This window comes from Phycodurus eques, chromosome 14 (genome assembly GCF_024500275.1).
Source record: "Phycodurus eques isolate BA_2022a chromosome 14, UOR_Pequ_1.1, whole genome shotgun sequence".
NCBI lineage: Eukaryota > Metazoa > Chordata > Actinopteri > Syngnathiformes > Syngnathidae > Phycodurus > Phycodurus eques.
In genome coordinates, this window is record NC_084538.1 from 16824629 (window position 1) to 16844466 (window position 19838).

The 19838-nt window shown below is 42.0% G+C and overlaps 1 protein-coding gene across 4 annotated transcripts in view; it reads right to left on the bottom strand.

Moving 5' to 3' along the window:
* The window catches only part of runx3 (RUNX family transcription factor 3), a 63642-nt gene extending 44611 nt beyond the window's left edge, over positions 1-19031 (bottom strand). For 3 of the 4 annotated variants that reach the window (XM_061695565.1, XM_061695564.1, XM_061695562.1), the window contains exons 1-2: positions 18817-19031; positions 18475-18569 (exon numbers count right to left, since the gene is read on the bottom strand). In XM_061695565.1, the coding sequence (XP_061551549.1) occupies positions 18475-18532 (58 nt within the window). In that variant the 5' untranslated portion in view covers positions 18533-18569; positions 18817-19031. The remainder of the gene's footprint in view (positions 1-18474; positions 18570-18816) is intronic. The other variant, XM_061695563.1, reaches the window with a different exon arrangement.
* Positions 19032-19838: the final 807 nt, after the last annotated feature.

Here is a 19838-nt window from a genome sequence, read left to right on the forward strand (position 1 = left end):
ATCTATATTGTTTAAAGTGGGGGAAGCTGTTTGGTATCAACGTTGGTTTGTAACCTGGAACTAAATATTACAGTAAGTCAAAAATTCATTTGATTCCGAGTTGTGGACTTGTGCGCAACACACAGAAGATGTGTTTTAAAATTAAAACAACCCCATTTCTTTTGTGAAGGACAGAATGTATTTTTTGCAGTGTATTTATTGAGACTGTGAGAATCTATATAAATTTAACATTTAAATGACTACCATAAATACATCAAGTCCCCAATTTTTTTCAGCTGTGGTTTTTCATGCAAGCTATAATCATTTCTCATCTTTCTTTGTCTCTTTGTCTGTTTGTGTATTTGTGTGTGACACACACAGACACACACACACACACACACACACATGCAGTGTTTCTCCTTTGCTGGCGAGAGCTTCTGATGCAAGGACGGCAATCTGTAATCTGTAGTAATTGCATGTTGCAGAAAAACATTTTTCCGCTGTGGTAATCGCTGCAATATGTGCAGTTGTGTTGCCAAAGTGACAGCACCCCCACCTCCCTACACATAAACACCCTCACGCCACACAGGATCCTGACTCACTCTGACTCTGCCAAATGTGTCCAATGAAAATTTTGGAGTCTACTTCTCAGGATGGCCAAAAGCCAGAGAGACTAACAGAGACAAGTAACTGTTTTATTGTGACAAACTGGGGATTGGTGGCTGCACTCACACAGATAGACAGTCAGACACACACACACACACACACACGCACACACACACACACACACACACACACACACACACACATACCTGCAGCACTGCCATGTTGCATTCACCTTCACCAAATGTGTACAGTTCCTGCCAGTGACAGTTTAACTGCCACGCAGCCCGAGTGCCAGGTCCCAGCTCCCACACAAAGATCAGGGGACGGATGTTTGAATGGTGCTTCACACTTGCCTTCTCACTTTAAACTTTAAACAGCTACTGTATGCCATGGGCGATTCTAGGATCAGCATCAGCGGTTAGGGGTGCTGAGCTCCCCGCCAGGCAAGATAAATTTCAATAGTTTGTACATTTTAATGTAACTTCCTTTTCACATTTATGAAAGGAAAGCATAACATTCTTTGGGAAAGTCTGTGACTAAACCATCAAATCCGATAAAGCTTATTTTGACGTTGAGCCGCGGCACGGTGGAGACTGGTTAGCACACCTACCTAACAGTTCTGAGGTCCGGGTTCAAATCCCGGCCCTGCCTGTGTGGAGTTTGCATGTACTCCCCGCGCCTGCGTGGGTTTTCTCCGGGCACTCGGGTTTCATCCCACATCCCAAAGACATGCATGGTGGGTTGATTGAGTACTCTAAATTACCCTTAGGTGTGAATGTGTGCGTGGATCGTGGTTTGTTTATATGTGCCCTGTGATTGGCTGGCGACCAATTCAGGGTGGACCCCGCCTCTCGCCCGAAGATAGCTGAGATAGGCTCCAGCTCGCCCGTGACCCGAGTGAGGAGAAGATGAATGAATGAATGAATGATGTTGAGCCACTTCAAAGAAGAAATTGATTGCTTCTTTAAAACCAACATATTGTAACCCTACTCATTTATGGGGAAAGACAACTCATTTTAATACAGCATCTCCACTTACACATGAACAATATGCATTTTTTTTCTGGAGTAAACCATCTCTCTCTTTAGTGACTACTTTTGGGGAACTTCATAAGATATACAACACTTCATAAGACATTTTTGAAGCCGGCACGGTGGACGACTGGTTAGCACATCTGCCTCAGAGTTCTGGGGACCGGGGTTCAAATCCTGTCCACGCCTGTGTGGAGTTTGCATGTTATCCCCATGCCTGGGTGGGTTTTCTCTGGGTACTCCGGTTTCCTCCCACATCCCAAAAACATGCGTGGTAGGTTGATTGAAGACTCTAAATTGCCCATAGGTGTGAATGTGAGTGTGTATGGTTGTTTATTTGTATGTGCCCTGCGATTGGCTGCCGACCGGTTTAGGGTATACCCTGCCCCCTGCCCGAAGAGAGCTGGGATTGGCTCCAGCAGCCCGTGACCCTGGTGAGGATAAGTGGTACAGAAAATGGATGGATGGACTTTTGTGAAGACTATACCGGCAATAATATACAACCCCAATTCCAATGAAGTTGGGACGTTGTGTTAAACATAAATAAAAACAGAATACAATGATTTGCAAATCATGTTCAACCTATATTTAACTGAATACACTACAAAGACAAGATATTTAATGTTCAAACTGATACACTTTATTGTTTTTAGCAAATAATCATTAACTTAGAATTTTATGGCTCCAATACGTTCAAAAAAAGCTGGGACCGGGTCATGTTTACCACTGTGTTCCATCATCTTTTCTTTTAACGACATTCAATAAACGTTTGGGAACTGAGGACACTAATTGTTGAAGCTTTGTAGGTGGAATTCTTTCCCATTCTGGCTTGATGTACAGGTTAAGATTTTCAACAGTCCGGGGTCTCCGTTGTCGTATTTTAAGCTTCATAATGCGCCACACATTTTCAATAGGAGACAGGTCTGGACTGCAGGCAGGCCAGTCTAGTACCCGCACTCTTTTACTACAAAGCCACGCTGTTGTAACATGTGCAGAATGTGGTTTGGCATTGTCTTGCTGAAATAAGCAGGGGCGTCCATGACAAAGACGCTTGGATGGCAGCATATATTTCTCCAAAACCTGTATGTACCTTTCAGCATTAATGGTGCCTTCACAGATGTGAGAGTTACCCATGCTATTGGCAATAACACAGCCCCATACCATCACAGATGCTGGCTTTTGAACTTTGCGTCCATAACAGTCCGGATGGTTCTTTTCCTCTTTGGCCCGGAGGACACGACGTCCACAATTTCCAAAAACAATTTGAAATGTGGACTCGTCGGACCACAGAACACTTTTCCACTTTGCATCAGTCCATCTTAGATGAGCTCGGGGCCAGAGAAGCCGGCGGCGTTTCTGGGTGTTTTTGATAAATGGCTTTTGCTTTGCATAGTAGAGTTTCAAGCTGCACTTACGGATGTAGTGCCGAACTGGATTTACTGACATTGGTTTTCTGAAGTGTTCCTGAGCCCATGTGATGATATCCCTTACACATTGATGTCGATTTTTGATGCAGTGCCGCCTGAGGGATCGAAGGTCACGTGCATTCAATGTTGGTTTTCGGCCTTGCCGCTTACATGCAGTGATTTCTCCAGATTCTCTGAACCTTTTGATGATATTATGGACCGTAGATGATGAAATCCCTAAATGCCTTGCAATTGTACGTTGAGGAACATTGTCCTTAAACTGTTTGACTATTTTCCCACGCACTTGTTCACAAAGAGGTGAACCTCGCCCCATCTTTACTTGTGAATGATTAAGCAATTAAGGGAAGCTCCTTTTATACCCAACCATGGCACACACCTGTTCCCAATTAGCCTGTTCACCTGTGGGATGTTCCAAACAGGTGTTTGATAAGCATTCCTCAACTTTCTCAGTCTTTTTTGACACCTCTCCCTGCTTTTTTGCAACATGTTGCAGCCATAAAACTCTGGGTTAATGATTATTTGCTAAAAACAATCAAGTTGATCAGTTTGAACATGAAATATCTTGTCTGTGTGGTGTATCAAATTAAATACAGGTTGAACATGATTTGCAAATCATTGTAATCTGTTTTTATTTCTGTTTAACACAACGTCCCAACTTCATTGGAATAGGGGTTGTATTAAATCCTCTCTTTGCTCCTCTCGCTCTCTCTCTCTCTCTCTCTCTCTCTCTCTCTCTCTCTCTCGCTCTCTCTGTCCTAAAAGGAGTAAAACTGTTAATGTGCTTCCAGTTAGTAAGTTATTCAGTAGCACCTGGGCTTTAAAAATATCAAAAGAGTCTAAATGACACAGTAAATAACATCCCCTAATTTCAATTCAAACAGAGGACATTTGTGCCTTCTGTGACCACATGAAATGTTTCCTAGCTACCAAAAATAATGTCAGCTAACTCCTACGTAACAACATAAACAGTGACCTACGGTTACATGCAACTAAAATGAGAAATGGTAACGATAAAAGTGTGATGTTTGTATTGAGTGGTAGAAGTTAAGAAATGTTCCACATATCCTTAAGCCAGGTACTTTCATCACTCTTTGGATATGACTACAAGGCAGCGTATTGCTCTGTGTAGATAGCACGCTCAGAGTCCGGTCAGCAAGCGGTGGGAAGGATTGGGTGGAACAAACCACTTTTGAGGTGTGGGTCTTACTGTATTTTTGTTGTTAAAATGTTAGGTCTCAACCAAGTACTGTATGCTTTTTTTTTTTTTTTACTTTTCTAGTTTGTTTAAAAAGAACATACATAAAAAAAAAATTAAGAGAATTAATCTCGGGGTGCTTGAGCCCCCCCACACAAATGGGCTAGAGACACCTACACTACGCTACTACTATGACACGAGCAAACAGGTGATCATTATAACGTACCTCGTCTTATACAAGTATCACTCCTTTTTCATGTTTTTTTTCCTTGTAGAAGTGGGTCATATTTGTCAAAGTTCCTCATGATTAGTGGAAGTTGAAGCCACATGAAATGGAACACAAGCAGTGAGAGTCCGCGGCTGAACTATTGCATGTATTCATTATCAAGCCATCGCCTCCTTTCGCCCCACTTTGACACCTGTCAAAATGTTTCATATTTGAGGGCATCACTGACTTGAATTGACAGTTGGGTTCAGTGGTGGCGGGGGGGACTATAATCCAAGTTGACCTTTAAACATCACACTGGCTCAGAAAATAACCCTATTAACAGCTGCATCATCACCCTGTGCCTCAACAGCAAGCCGCCAAATGATATCACTGTGGACAAAGTGTTGAGACAACTGGTCATTACACCATTACATCAACAGGAAGAGGAAATCCAAGTAAATCTAGAGTAGGTTCCCCTCTAGCTAGGACAGCTTCCACTCTACTGAGAAAACTTTCTAAAATATTTTGGAGTGTGTCTGTTGAGGCACTGATGATGGACCTGAGGGAGCGCATGATTCAAAGCCTCTTTTCTAGTTCGTTCCAAATTTGTTTTATTAGGATAGGGTCATGACTGTCAAATTCTTACTAAAAGTCATGCTGGAACAGAAATCGGCCTACATCAGCTGTTCCCACAAAGCTGAAAGCCCATATAAGCAATTGTCCAAAATGTCATCGTTCATCAATTAAGATGAGTGTCTTGTCAATTTGTCCATAAAGCATAATGTATGTGGAAATAAACAGTAACTTCCATCAGCACAAAACCACACATATGCACGCAGGTACACACGCACGCACGTATGCACACACACACACACACACACACACACACACACACACACACACACACACACCTAGCCTACTGATCAGTAATGCTCAGAGACATTTATAGACACACAGTCATAGACACCAAGATTGCAACCAGACTGCGTGTGCAAAGCTTTTCCTCTCTGGGCTGCTGTAGCCATCCAACCTCCCAGCAGTTGAACTTTCCTGTCTCTAATGGAGTCTTTCTGTCAGATCAAACAGCTCTCACTGACGAGGAGAGGAGACAGATCGCAGTGCTGGAAGCCATTCAGTCTGACAACCCAAACACATTTGACTGGCAACGCAGCCTGCCTCCACTCTCCTAACGCTAGAGATTCCACACAAATGTAGTTATGCCACTAGAAAGGGGAAGAGGGGTGGGTGGGGGGGGGGGGGGGGGGCACAAAGACAAGGCCTTCATAGCTCAGTCTTTCCTTGAATGAAATCGCATGTGAGCCGAATATTAGGAAGTGCGCTGGGCTTTCAGCAACCACCAAGTCATTAAAATGGAGTCTGTAAACCACATTTCTACCAGCAGACAATGCCCCTTTGTGCTTAGCCTCCCCTTGCTGGAGGAAAAGCTTAAAAAGCAAAGATAAGAGAGGGAAGATGCACAGACCAGTGAAAAAAAAGACAGATTGTGTGGGTGGGATGAATGAAAATGAATTGATATTTGATTTTTGGTCAATGGAGTGAATGTCAGTCAAGGCATCTTTGTACTGTATTTCCTTTTGGCACTTGTAGATATTCGACAACTCATGAAATTCTATTTATATATTCTAAATATAAATTCTCAATATAAATTTTATTCCTGCCTTTGAGAATAAGCCCCATGTTTTTGAGGTTGCGGGACGTGAAGGTCCGTCCACCTGTAACCTCAAAATTCAGTACAAGAGCTGTGTTACTGAGTCACTGATGGTGTAGTAGTACAGTCGCCTGACTTCGGTGCGGGTAGTGTGCGTTCAGTTCCCACTCAGTGATGGTGTGAATGTGAGTGTGAATGGTTGTCTGTGTCTGTATGTTCCCTGCAACTGACTGGAGACCAGTTCAGGGTGTAGTCTGCCTTTTGCCCGAAGTCAGCTGGGATAGGCTCCACCGCCCGTGACCTTGTACAGAATAAGCGGTATTGAGAATGGATGGATGGAGCATTATTAAATAATCTTTTTAAAATGATTGATTTGGGTGTTGGCATAGACATTACACACCTGATATCAACACTAGAATTATAAATATGAATACATACAAATTGAGAATATCTGTTAAAAATATGAATGATATATGTAAATAGAAAGATAATAATGCTCAGTTCTGACTTGACATTATCAAGATGTGATGATTTGACAAAATTATTTTATTGTGGTTACGGTCTTATACTTTCCCACTCTGGTGTAGTGGAGACGGTAACAAACCATAAACACTTTTCAGTATGATGCAGTGCAGTTCTACACTACTGCAAACTACAAGCACAATAATGACCAGATTGTTAAGTGAACACCTTTCTGACTTTGTCAATCACAAGGGGCCATTATTAAATTTGTAAAGGCATAATTGGGTACTGTTCTTGTATTTCCAACATTTCACCTATCGTCATCGGTGTTTGTCCCTTTCAGCCCCATACATTACTGTTACAGGGTCATTCTAGGCTCTGTCAGACTCATTTAAGTACAAAAGGACTTCAAAGGGCCCCACAAATGTTGAATTTGCATTAATTTCCCTCTTCAGAGGGGTTCTGCTTCCCGAGCGCCATCTGACTCACCGCAGAATCCATCCAGATTCCAGCAGCAAGCCCGATGCTAGTTTCCTGACAAATGTCCATGCCACTTTTCTCTGCAGACCCGAGACAACTCTTGGAAAGTTCGTGGCAGGCCCGCTGGGCTTTTAATTGTAAGGAAACAAAGGCGTGGCGACTCTCAGCCTGCATGTCAAGGAGCTCCAGAGCCCACTTGTACACATGATACTGTCATGCTTCACAAAAGTAATATTTGGCAGCAAAAGATGATTGTCAGTTATTCCAGTTGACTTCTAAATGAAATCTAATAAGGAAAATGAACCATCTCCACATGTCACAGAGTTTTTTTTTTTTTTTCCTGCAGTGAGAACAAAGAGCGACAGCCTAGCATGCACCAGTTAAACTTACAACTCTGGGCTCCATTCCCAGACCTGCACCCACCCAATGGAATACCTCCTTTTAAAATTGCAATAGCCATGGACCTGACTTGATTGGATTCCAGGAAACCACCCATGTGTCCGAAGTGACTAAATGTTTCCTCTCATCATCTCCATCGCTAATCAGCCGTGGCGTTCCCTGTGTCCCGTTAGCACCCAGGCAACATGGAGCTAAAACATGGTGAGGGCAGGCCTTTCCCTCTTTAAAGCAGAGCCTGGGGCATCCATATGAGGCTTTGCTGGGACTGCTCGCTAATCCTCTGATTGCAGTGTTTAGGCCAGCTCCCTGCTGCTCCACGTCAAGGCGGCCACAGCTAACGAAAAGCTAATGACACGACGATGACAAGGAGCGTTTGTAAATCCAATCAGTAGCATGGAGTCTGGCTGCCTGGTGATTAGGTTGATCAAACTGTGCTGACTGAACGACTGGTCCACTATGTGCCTCTTATGTCATCACGCTGATTAAAGAGTCCGTCGGTCTCTCTTACACAAACGTCTTTCTGCCAGGTTGGCAGTGCCTCCAGTCAGTTGTCATGTATTTAAGTGTAGACAAATGGTACTTGTCACTTTTAAATTAAAAATTAGCAAAACAGTTCAATTTGACTTCCTGATGCACACAATGGATTCACGATATAATAGCTTGGATTACATTCAATTGAAGATGGGCCTCTGCCAACCCCTAACAATGTCAAATAGTGACAAACACTGTGCATAAATTACAATATAGTTTGATTTTTTGTGTCCCCCCCCCCAAAAAAAAATTTTCAGCAAATCATGTCCTACTTTTGGGCACACATCTGTTTGGGTACCAGTCTCAGTAGGTCATGGTTTGTTTGTATATGGTGGAGTTTGACATACCGGATGCCATAGATTGGTTGACCGGGACCTGTCACTTCCCCGTTTTAATGGACTGCAATAATTGAAAGTACTGAACAAAAGGTGTCATTTGAAAATATGGCAGATATAGAGAATCGCTGCTCATGTTTGCTGTTCCGGCGTTAAACATCAGTCATTTGTTTCACTTGTTTGATGTCACACTGGAAACGTTAGCATGATTTAAATATTTCAAATATACCTTGGCAAGCAACATGTTCAAAGGGTATCTTAGTGTTATGTAATGGCTAAAATGAAGTGTGGAAAAAAAAATATTTTTTGTTGGTGATAAGTTTGTGCACCTCGAACACATATTTCGACAGTATAATATATCCCATCCAAGAAAAGGATGAAGCTTTCGACTACAGCAGCATACTGGAGTCAAGTCATTAGTCACTTTAAACAATATGTGCTGACTGAAAGTTGTTAAAATTGATATCTTAAGTTGAAAGAAAATAACTTACATGCATAAAATATAGCAGTTAAATGCTGTTGGAGAGTGGGTCGAGATTAGTCTGGAGTGAATTGCTGCAACCCCTTAAAAACTTGTGTATATATAAGAGTAACTGTTTACTGTACACTGTAGTCAGATATATTTGATCAAAGCAGAAGACACACATTTGTAACATTTAGAGGGAAGTCAGTCATAGTTTTGGGTTAAGACTTCTGATGTTTTGTTCGCACCGTGTGGGTAATGCTGACGGACTGACACATGAGCAGACCGTATGTTTGTCCTGACTAGCTATTACGGTTAGGTCAGACAGTATTTAGAAAAGGGCCAAAACGTCACAGTCATCATGTTGACATGCGCCTCCCTGACTCAGCATGAGGAAAGAAAACCAGGCTGTGGGTATTCGCTGTATATGAGGACATATACCATATAGGTGCTTGTGACTGCTGTGACCACGAGACAAGCACATAAAGCAGACGACATGACCTCACAATACTAGACAGACATTGGAGAAGAACTTGTGTCGCACAGCTCACGAGGAATCCCTTACATCGTGTCTTTGACTGAACAAAAAATGAATAAATGATAAAGCACCAGCTGGCTAGAATTAACTTTAGGGAAAAACCATACAGGGATCAATCATTAGTTTCAAATAGATCAGATAAAACGTTCAAATCTAAAACACAAAAAGTACAAAACTGTCAAAACATTTCTGTTTGTGACGGGTAATGTGCTGACAAAAAAAAAAAAAAAACGTCCGACGATGAACTGATCTTAGCTACCTCAAGCATGATTGATTGGACTTCATTTAAGTTGACATAGGTAGTAATAATAATAATAATAATAATAATAATAACATCCCCAGTGTCCACAAAACACTTCCTGATTTAAAACTCATATATGATGTAACTTCATTTTAAAAATATTTCACACTTAATATCTACAGATGCATGATTTCATACTGTTTCATGTAGTAAAGGGAAGCATTAGCGCAAATATCGATTCTGTAGTCTATCTCTATCCACTCTCTGCAGCATATTCAGAGTGATCATGCGTAATGCTACAGTAGAACAATTTTTCAGCTCATGGTGATAAGGCTAAAGAAGTCCATTTGCAGTGTTGACATTGGAGGACACAGGCATATTCAGGTTTTTCAGGCGCTTATTGAGAAATCTGACAGCGAGATGCACCATTTTGCTGAAAAAGGTAGTCACCAACATCAATAGAGGTGGAAACATCAAGTTGATAAGCAACACAAGGGAATGTTGACCAGTAACAGTTAATCGAAAGAAGTTTCAAAGAAGAGGCCACACAGTGTATTGAGGTATTATGGGCCATAGGATTAAATTAAAAAAATATTGTTTAATCTATGGATTCCATCTTTGTCAATATACTGTATTTGAATTGGTTTAGATATCACAACGTCAAGAAATCAGGGAGTCTTTTTATGGACACCCTGTAAAATATCCATGCTTTCTTCCATTTTCTACACCGCTTATCCTCACTTGGGTTGCGGGTATCCTGGGGCCTATCTCAGCTACCTGCGGGCGAGAAGCAGGGTACACCCGGGTACACTGACCAGGGTACACTGGTTTCCAGCCAATCGCAACAACAAACAACCATTTGCACCTACGGGCTATTTAGTCTTTCATCAACCTACCGTGCATGTTTTTGAGATGTGAGAGGAAACCGGAGTACCCGGAGAAAACCCACGCAGACACGGGGAGAACATGCAAACTCCACACAGGTGAAACCGGATTTGAACTTGGTTCCTCAGAACTGTGAGGCAGATGTGCTAACCGGTCAACCACCATGCCGTACCGTACCCATTTGTCTCACGAATCAAACTCAAATACCTTCAAGGTCTCCCAGACAGGATCTTATAAAACTCTTACAACAATCCATGTACTACAATACATTATTGCACAGCATTGTAATTATATACTGTAGAGAGTAGTGACCCCACAGTTGTGTTCTGTAAATTGGTGTTAAGAGTTTTAAAAGTTCTGACTGTCTGCGAGGCCATGAAAGTATCTGAATGTGATTGGATGAGCGCGTGTCTGAATATGATTGGATGAACGAGTCATGGGGTGGGGCCAGTGCAACTAGTGGTTTTGTGTTTGGAGACGAACGAGCACACAGGGAGTTGACAACTGAAAAAAAATACCAATGACGTCATTGATTAATCGATGTCGATTTGACTATCATCAGTACAAAAAGTTGTTCAAGTCCTAATCTTAACAGGCTCAAGGCCATCAACCTAAGTAATGCATGAGTCAGACATGAGTCAGTGGTCATAGTCGGTAAAAATGTCTACTGAAGCATTTCAAGTTGCAGTAAAGCTCCATATTCCATACAAATACTGTAAGTAATGGTGTTATATACTGTAGCTAATAGTACAAGGTACATTTTTATTTTAAATGCATATTTCCTGTTTTATTGAGATGTGGTACAGTCTTGTGGTTGTAGGCAAAGGGTTCGAAACAAACCTTGACAAATTAAGAGAATGACAAATGTGAAAAAATGAATACATAATTAAAAAAGACTTCTCATTGATTTGGGGGATTCTGTTGCACAAGGAACAAGCTAATGAAAAGTCCTGTCTACTTAATCATTTTGAGGGTTTTGGAAAGATTAACAGCTTATAAGTGAGACAAATCGACCTCTATTAGATGATTCATTGAGCCAGACATCAGGAGTTATCTGGTATCGTGGTTGATTTTTAGAAATCAGGTGATGATGTCAAGATTTTCATCCATCCATCCATTTTCTGAACCGCTTCTCCTCACTAGGGTCGCGGGCGTGCTGGAGCCTATCCCAGCTATCATCGGGCAGGAGGCGGGGTACACCCTGAACTGGTTGCCAGCCAATCGCAGCCAGATTTTCATGCAATACTCAAATAATGCAGTCTTCCTTAACTAGTTCCTGAATGGTTCAACAACAAAAAAGTTTGAGATGTTAAAAAGTCCTCTTTAAAAATCACAATGTACATTTGTGTTTGTGATCGGAAATAAAACAAAATCTTTATTCCCCTGATGATGACGTTATTCTACATCCACTCATGAGAATTTTGTAAAAGTAAAATTTTGGCACTATAGTATAACATTTTTAACTGGACTATATTCCAGTTATTGCAACAGTGACACATTGCAAAACAATTTCCTGTTGCAACTCCCTTCACAAATATGGTGGACACGTAATGCCGAAAGCATTATTATTAATTATTATTGTTATTATTATTATCAAAATCAAAATATTGCTGTGAAAATGTCATACTTTGTCACAGTCTATTCATTTATAGCTTATTGTTTTTCATTCTATTAATTAATGAATACATCCATCCATCCATCCATCCATCCGTCCATCCATTTTCTACACCGCTGAACCTCACTCGGGTCGCGGGTATGCTGGAGCCTATCCCAGCCATCTTCGGACGAGAGGCGGGGTACACCATGAACTGGTCGCCAGCCAATCGCAGGGCACATAGAAACAAACAACCATTCACACACACATTCACACCTAAGGGCAATTTCGAGTCCTACCATGCATGTTTTCGGGATGTGGGAGGAAACCGGAGTACTCGGAGAAAACCCACCCAAGCACAGGGAGAACATGCAAACTCCACACAGGCGGGGCTGGGATTTGAACCCCGGTCCTGAGAACTGTGAGGCAGATGTGCAACCAGTCTTCCTGCGTGCCTACACTATAACAATGCAACTATAAAATTCTGAACGTCGGCAATATAAGCATTACTGCAACCAACGATAAGACCTGGCGCATCTACCCCCTATAAGATTTTTCAAATTAACAGTCAGCTTTTTACTTTCTCTGAATTGCATTGCTTTTTGTACTAAAGTAAACTACATCCCTGCAATATTAGAGTTCCTGCCACAAACATGCTATGCTGAAAAAACAATCTGTTCTTCCATATAAGAGGCTGAAAGTATTGTATAGATAAACTTTCAGATTTGGATGCATAGAGCTGTAGCCGTTTCACCCCATACTCGACACTCCAATTAAAATGACCTGACCTTGAGCTTTATACTATGCAGGAATTCATGTTGATTATAGTGACTCAACTTTACAAAAACACATTCTTCTCTGTCAGGGAAATCTTTACAGCATGAATCTTTATCGGATTGGCATCAAGGAATGTTGCTCCGTGGTTGCTTGCAGACCACCAGAAAATTGTATTTACTACTACACTTAACACAACTCGAACCTTGACCCATGCAAGGCTCAACATGGTGGTTTAAGCCAAAAGTGTGGAAGGGTGGAGGCAGCTTTAACATTAGTCAACCACATAATCAGAGCGCCCCTCTGTACTCTCTGCATGGAAGACATCTAACTAGCAAACACTAAAAGTGTTCCCCATAACGTTGTGTTGACAGACAGTGAAAACGGCGAGACAGACCAAAAAGTAAATAAGTACCTCCAAAACGTTTACAGACATAATCAAGTCCAGAATGTTTCTTCTCTCCAATATGCCTTCAGACTTTTATAAATAGATATTATACCCAGCTAAATTGGAGACAGAATTTTGCTTCTCTGTAGCTGACATGAGTTTTCTATTATTTGCTTTCACTTTAGAATATTGAAACTGTTAATATCTAGTTACAAATTTCAGCTTGCTTAGCTTGGCATCTAGCGGGGGCCTCACACTCAGCGAGGCTTTCAAGAGCCTCCAATCAAGCCCATTTATTTTTGTCAGAGAAATCATCTTAATCAAATTGTTATTATATTTTTGCCATATGCCTACTACAGTATATCATCTTGAAAATGTAGTCCTTTTTTCCAGTACAGTTTCAGTGTGTCACTGGTTCTTTACTTTGGAATGTATCCACTGTGAGTGATTGACATGCATTTAAACTGTCATTTTATAACACTGAATGTGTCTACTCAGGTTTTTCAACTCCCCAAAACAAACCGGATCAGCGCTCACAATCCTTCAAAATAACCCTGTCACGACTGTAGTGAGGCAGGGTTCATTTCTCACACATACTGTAAGTACCCGCTTCCATTTGTACAGTGCAATAAGCCAAATGCATAGAACCTTTCCCACCCTAATAAACCTGAGCATTTTTACTCTGCCACAAAGGGAGATGGCTCCCAAGACTGTAACAATCCAAAGTGAACTCCTGTATAAAAAAGGTGAATTTTTTTTTGCAAAAACGATGGTGAAGGGAGAAAAAAAAATAAAGAAAACTTGACCAGTGCTATAATAACAAGTTATACACACTGAAATTCTTTTAAAACTCATTCACTCAAAATTGGATTTCAAATTCCATCGGAAAACAATCGGCGCAATTAGCTCCAAAATTGATTGATTGATTGATTGCTTGATCAACTGATTGCTTTATTGAATATATAAACTTGTAACAGAAAAGATAACAGAAGAAAAAAAGAAAGAGGAGCAGCAATACATTTCATCCACAATCATTTTCAAAAGGAGTAAGAAGAAGTAAAAAAAAGAATCTAGTCCCACCCTTTGTTCTCTATATAATTTTGACTTATATCATATTAGGTTACATTATAATTGTTGAAAACAAATACTGAGAACTCTCTAGTACTTAATTGTGTAACGTTAAACTGTTTTTCACCCTTTCAGTTTTCCTGATTTTTTGGGGGCGTGACTAAAACGGCGCCAAGTTATGAATTGGGTGCCTGATATGATTCGCCGCTCCCTCAGTTGTATAAAAATTGAGCACTGTTGTTCGCAACAGCTGTTATCTGATGCATCTTCCCTTCAGATTGTCTGCTGGCATGGCCACTTTAGAGTGCCTCGTTGTTGGCCGTCAGGGTGCGCACGTCACGGTGTGAACGGCGGAAGCACTAGGAGATGAAACGAAAGGGAGATGAAAAAAAGGTCCGATTTGACAGCTAGTGTGTGGACCGGGTCTTCAAGCTGGTGTGGTTGCTTTTAGAGCGCCTCATGTTCAGCTGTGAGTGCACACAAGCCGCGGTGAGAAAGGTGGAAACATGAGGAGGAGAAAAGAAGGGGAGACAAAAAAAAGCCCTAACTGACGGGGTTCGCGCGAGTGTGGCCGCTTTAGAGCGCCTCGTTGTTGGGGCTGAGTGCGTGCACGACATAGAGAGGAAGGTGGATGTTTAAAAAGTCTGCCTTAGCAGCCAGCATGCGGACCGAGGATTCTGTCTGGTGTGGTCGCTTAAGAGCGCCTCGTTGTCGCAGGGTGCATGGAAAAGCCTCACGACGACCCGTTTTTTTTAACTGTAATACATTGCTGTTTAGAATGTCCCTGTAAAGTTAAAATAAATGTATTCTAAATTTGACACACCACAGTGTAGCGTATACTGGTTTAGGATAAAAACTTAATGAATTTGGAAACGAGATTAGCCGGAAGTGAGCGCCTGCGTTACTTCCGGTTTGGTACGATTTACGTTTAACATTAAAATCAAACTATTTTTGTCTCGTAAAGGGGCACCACCTCTCTTTTTAAGATGTGTAAAATTTAGCGAAAATGGATGAAAACCTGCGATCAGGCTCATAATCTAGAAGGCTGCTATTTTTATGAAATACAAGTTCTCTATGACAGCGGCTTCGTTATTAACTCAAAACACACACAAAACACAACAAGAAGTGGAATTTTACAGAAGATTGAATTATATCTAAAGGGAAATCTACAGGGAAACAATATGGAGGGATATAACTCCAGAACAAAGGACAGACAAACTGGTGAAAGAAAGAAAAATAGATGTACGAAAACGGAACTAGGACATCGTGTGTTGCTAGGCTAAAAATTAAAATGTGAGCGTGAAATGACTGAATCATAGCGAGAGAGAGCAAAGTTGGTATTTGGTTGAAGCTGGCATTTTCCCCAAAATTATTAGGCACTAATTTTGTACATTCTGGCAACGATAGTTGTGCTACTCACAACCGTAGATCAGCTGGTATTTGGGGATGGTCTTTCTTCCATGCATCTCTGGAAGAAAACGAAGCAAGTTTGGTTGAAGAAGAAGATGCACAAAATAAAACAAAAAGGCAGGAGAAGAAAAAGGGAAGTTTTTCATCATGCTTTCGGTGCGAGAATACGACCGTAGCTCTTCCTGCCTTTTGAGAGACCCGCTAGCAACTTGTGAGCGTTCACACTTGGCTTGAAGCGTACCAGGTACTTTTTTAGTAGCAGTTGCTCTGATTGCCTAGCGGTGACCCATGTAGGCCGGAAAGCCAAGTTTGCATCCCAGGTTCACGTTGGCAGAACTGCGTGTTCGAACAAACAAAGGGGAAGGGGGGAGGGGTTGGCTGCGGCCAGATTTTTTTTTTTTTGGGCATTTTTTGTTGTTGTTTTTTTTTCTACTAAAATGTTTTAGTTTTTTTTAACTGTAATACATCATATAGAGCAGCTGTAATAAAACCCTTACATTGGGTGGTGGTCTAATATATTTTTCTAGCACTGTAGAAGGTCATAAGTCCCATATGTTTCCTGCCAAAAACCAGTCAGAAAAGCAATAAACACAAATGTTCTTCTTTTAATGGAGAAATAATGCCTAGGTCTGATAAAACTGCTCTGTCTCCTTTGACATTATTTGGTGACCTGACATTTTCTTTTAGACTAACTCAGTTTTATTGAATTGTGCAGTTGTATCTCATGCTGTGATTGGTGAATGTACATGGTAGTGCAAACTAATCAATGTTATATGTTTAACAAAGGGAACATTTGTCTTGTTCTTCCTGCAAAATGTTGCTTTTGTTATTAAATAGTGTGTGAGCTGCACAAGAGCAGGTGTAGCCTCATTGTGGTTACTATCAGTGAGCTGCAGCAGCAGCAGCACTGTAAGACCGCATCAGATTAGCACCTCATTGGTGCAAAGCTCTACAGCTTCTCATCTCATAGCAACGGTTAGACCGGTCACTTTGTCTTGCAGCACATTAGGAGTTAAATGCCACGAGAACAACAGCCGCTCTGTCTGGCTTGTGAGTGCCTTGATGCGCATGTGTGATATGTTTTATGTGCGCCAGTTAATGCGTGTGAGTTTTAGCGAAGGCCTGAGGTTTCTGAGGTGAGGTGTCCTCTGGCTTCTCACGCAAAGCGCATCTGATGTTGCCCATCACATGCTGGTATGTCCGCTCTGTTAGATGACATACTAGACAAGGTGGAATGACTGGAAGTCATTTTATTTAAAAAAAATCTTCTCTAATAACTCAAGTGTCATAGTTCTGTATGTTCCGTACAACAGTATCTACTGATGCTTTCTTTTTTACATGAGCTGCATGTTGCACCTTATTAAAGTCAATGTTTGGGAAACTGGGCATTCCTCTTAATTTCAGTTTGATTTAAGCCTGAAAAAAGAGAGCTTTTGCCAAATTGCGCTACCAGTGTAATGCAAGTTGTTAACCACCAGAGTATTCTACTTACATCAGGGCTGCCCCATTTGAAATGCTTTCAGATGGAGCTGAAGGATTTAATCACTCTTGGCCTTTGTTCTCACACAGTTCGGTTTCAGACTACTGACATTGTGAATTGTAAAAGGAGATTGCATATTCAGTAATGATTTCCAACGGGGATTACAGTTTTACATGCTCCACCGATTTCGCCCCATCACTTACAGTATATACTGGCTCATATCCCGTCTGGTGGCGCCTGAAAATGTAAATCAGGCGCCACCAGAACACATTATTTTAGAAGTTAGAACATCCTGATAGACTGTGTGTGAGACCTGAAATCAGTGGGTCGAACAGATCCAGCGTTTTTAGAGAAGAAAGAGTGAAAAAAAGCTGGGACTTGTCACGAGGAAGTTTTTATAGAAGCTTATGTGAACATTGGAACATCATCCGTTGTCACTGTGGTTCCACTGAGACTACAGGAATTGGTCTCACGAGAGCCACAGATGTACAGTTTAATGATTTACAGACAGCGTGAGGCTCCACAGATTTTGACATGCACTCTGCAAACAATTAGAAGCCCTTGTGGCCGTCTGTAATTAACACTGCAATGAGGCCTTAATTGGGAAAGTGATTTTATTTTCTTCTCCTGCCTCCATTTGCCGCCTTGACAAACTGGGTGAACCCGTTACCAACTACTTGATGATGATTTCCAAAGGCTTACCATCACTTTGTATAATACGAAACAACAACAAATTGCTCATATACTTTCAACCTTCTTCTTTCTACTCACAATCAAAGGCTACCCTGTTTGTACATGAAAGCTCTGTGATTGGAATTACCATGACAACAAATGGTTTGTTCATTAGGGCTCATGCCAAGTATAGTGCACTCACCTCACCACACAGACCAAAAGTACCTCCTGGAAGTAAAGCAGCTTGATATGTTTTTTCACTCTCTCTTTTATTGTATTGCTGTGTTCCAGTAAAGAGCCCAATCGCATGGAGCTTGTATTCTCCCTGAAAGTCTGTGGTGAGAAGACCATAATGGTGCTACTCCATCAAGCCTACAGGAAAACACAAGAAGGCGAGGAAGAGGAGGAGATGTGTAGCGGCCGCAACTGGATGAGGGCAACTGAGCAAGTTATATTTTCGTATCCCATGATGTCTAAATGGACCCATCCACTGACATTTGAATACTGCATCTCATGCATTCTTGTCCAAACGAAACCCAACATTCAGAGCTAGAAGACAGTGAGGGGAATTCTTGAAGGGGAGGGGGTTTGAGGAGTTAGGGGTGGGGGTTTACAGACGGGGGGCGGATCAACACTCACCTCTGAGCAGACTGCTGCTGTAGTTGGAGAAGGAGTCAAAGATGCTGTTGGATGCCATGACAAGGAACGTCTCTCAGCACTCGGCCTCCACCAACCTTTGGGAAGAGACGGATGTGAGCCCGAGAGGACAGCAGTCATTCAGCTCCTAGAACTGTTTGCAAGCAAGAAGTTTGGGTTTGTGACTACCGCAGGAATCCCAAAAGCCACAAGCCAGCACAGAGCAGCAGCATGTGTTAGTACCAGCACATATTGGAGAGGGAAGGTGTAGGTCAGAGGAGAAAGTGAAAGAAATGACAGTAAGCAAAAGAAGCAATGTGACTCCAAGGGTTCAGGTGGGCTCACCTGAGCTGGAGATGACAGGAGGCCCTCCAAACTGACCTCAAGGAGCGAGAAGGGTTCGTTCGTGGTTGTCTTTGACGCAACGGGCTGCGGAGTCTGAGGTTAGCAACGTAGCCTGATAACGTGGTCCTTGTTTCTCTCGCCCAATGTTGGTACCCTGACTAAGGCGTCAGTGCTAGTAAAAAGCTAAAAGCCACAATGCATCTGCATCCTCCTCACCATCCTCCACACACACAGGCACAAACTCTCCCCCTCCGTGAGTGGTGGAGCCCGCGTCACATGTGACGTGAGGTCACTGGGCCTCTCCCTCCCCTCCTTCCCTCACTCGCTTCCTTTCCTATCATCTTTTGCTTGTTTTTTCCCCCTACGGTTTCTCTTTTTCAGTTCGTACTTTCCATCATTCTTTCACTCGACACTCACACTTTTCTTTGGACATCCAAGTTTTTGGAAACATTCTATTTTCTTTTCAGTTCAAACCAGGCGGCAGCCTCCGCCACTGTGGTTGCGCTGAGGTTTGCACAGAGCACCCTGATCTGTGCACTAGACATTACTACCTTTTTAGGCCAAATGCACAACAAAAGCAAATGAGAGGAAATACACTGAATTTACTCTTGGCTGCACATGTGCTGTATGTCCTGTGCAAGTTTTATGTTTGTCTGACTCACAGCACATCTGTGTTTGTAACAACCAGTGGTTTGGGGCCTGCAAAACCTCCACCCTCAGTTACCACTTGATAGTATCGTAATCTTTGTCAAATTAGAAGAAACAGTAGCAATAGCGCTGAAAGATTATTATAGTTCCTCTCAGAATGAAAACATTTGAGTGGTACCATGTATTCATCCTATCTAACGCCCATTCTGTTCATAGTCAAGGGTGACTAGGAGCCAGTTGACTTTGGGTCACATTCACTCCTTTGAGCATTTTCAGTCTTTTCAGACTAGAGCAGGGGTCACCAATGTGGTGCCCACGAGCACCAGGTAACGCCCAAGGACCACATGAGAGGCCCGAGAGCCTATCTACTGTAA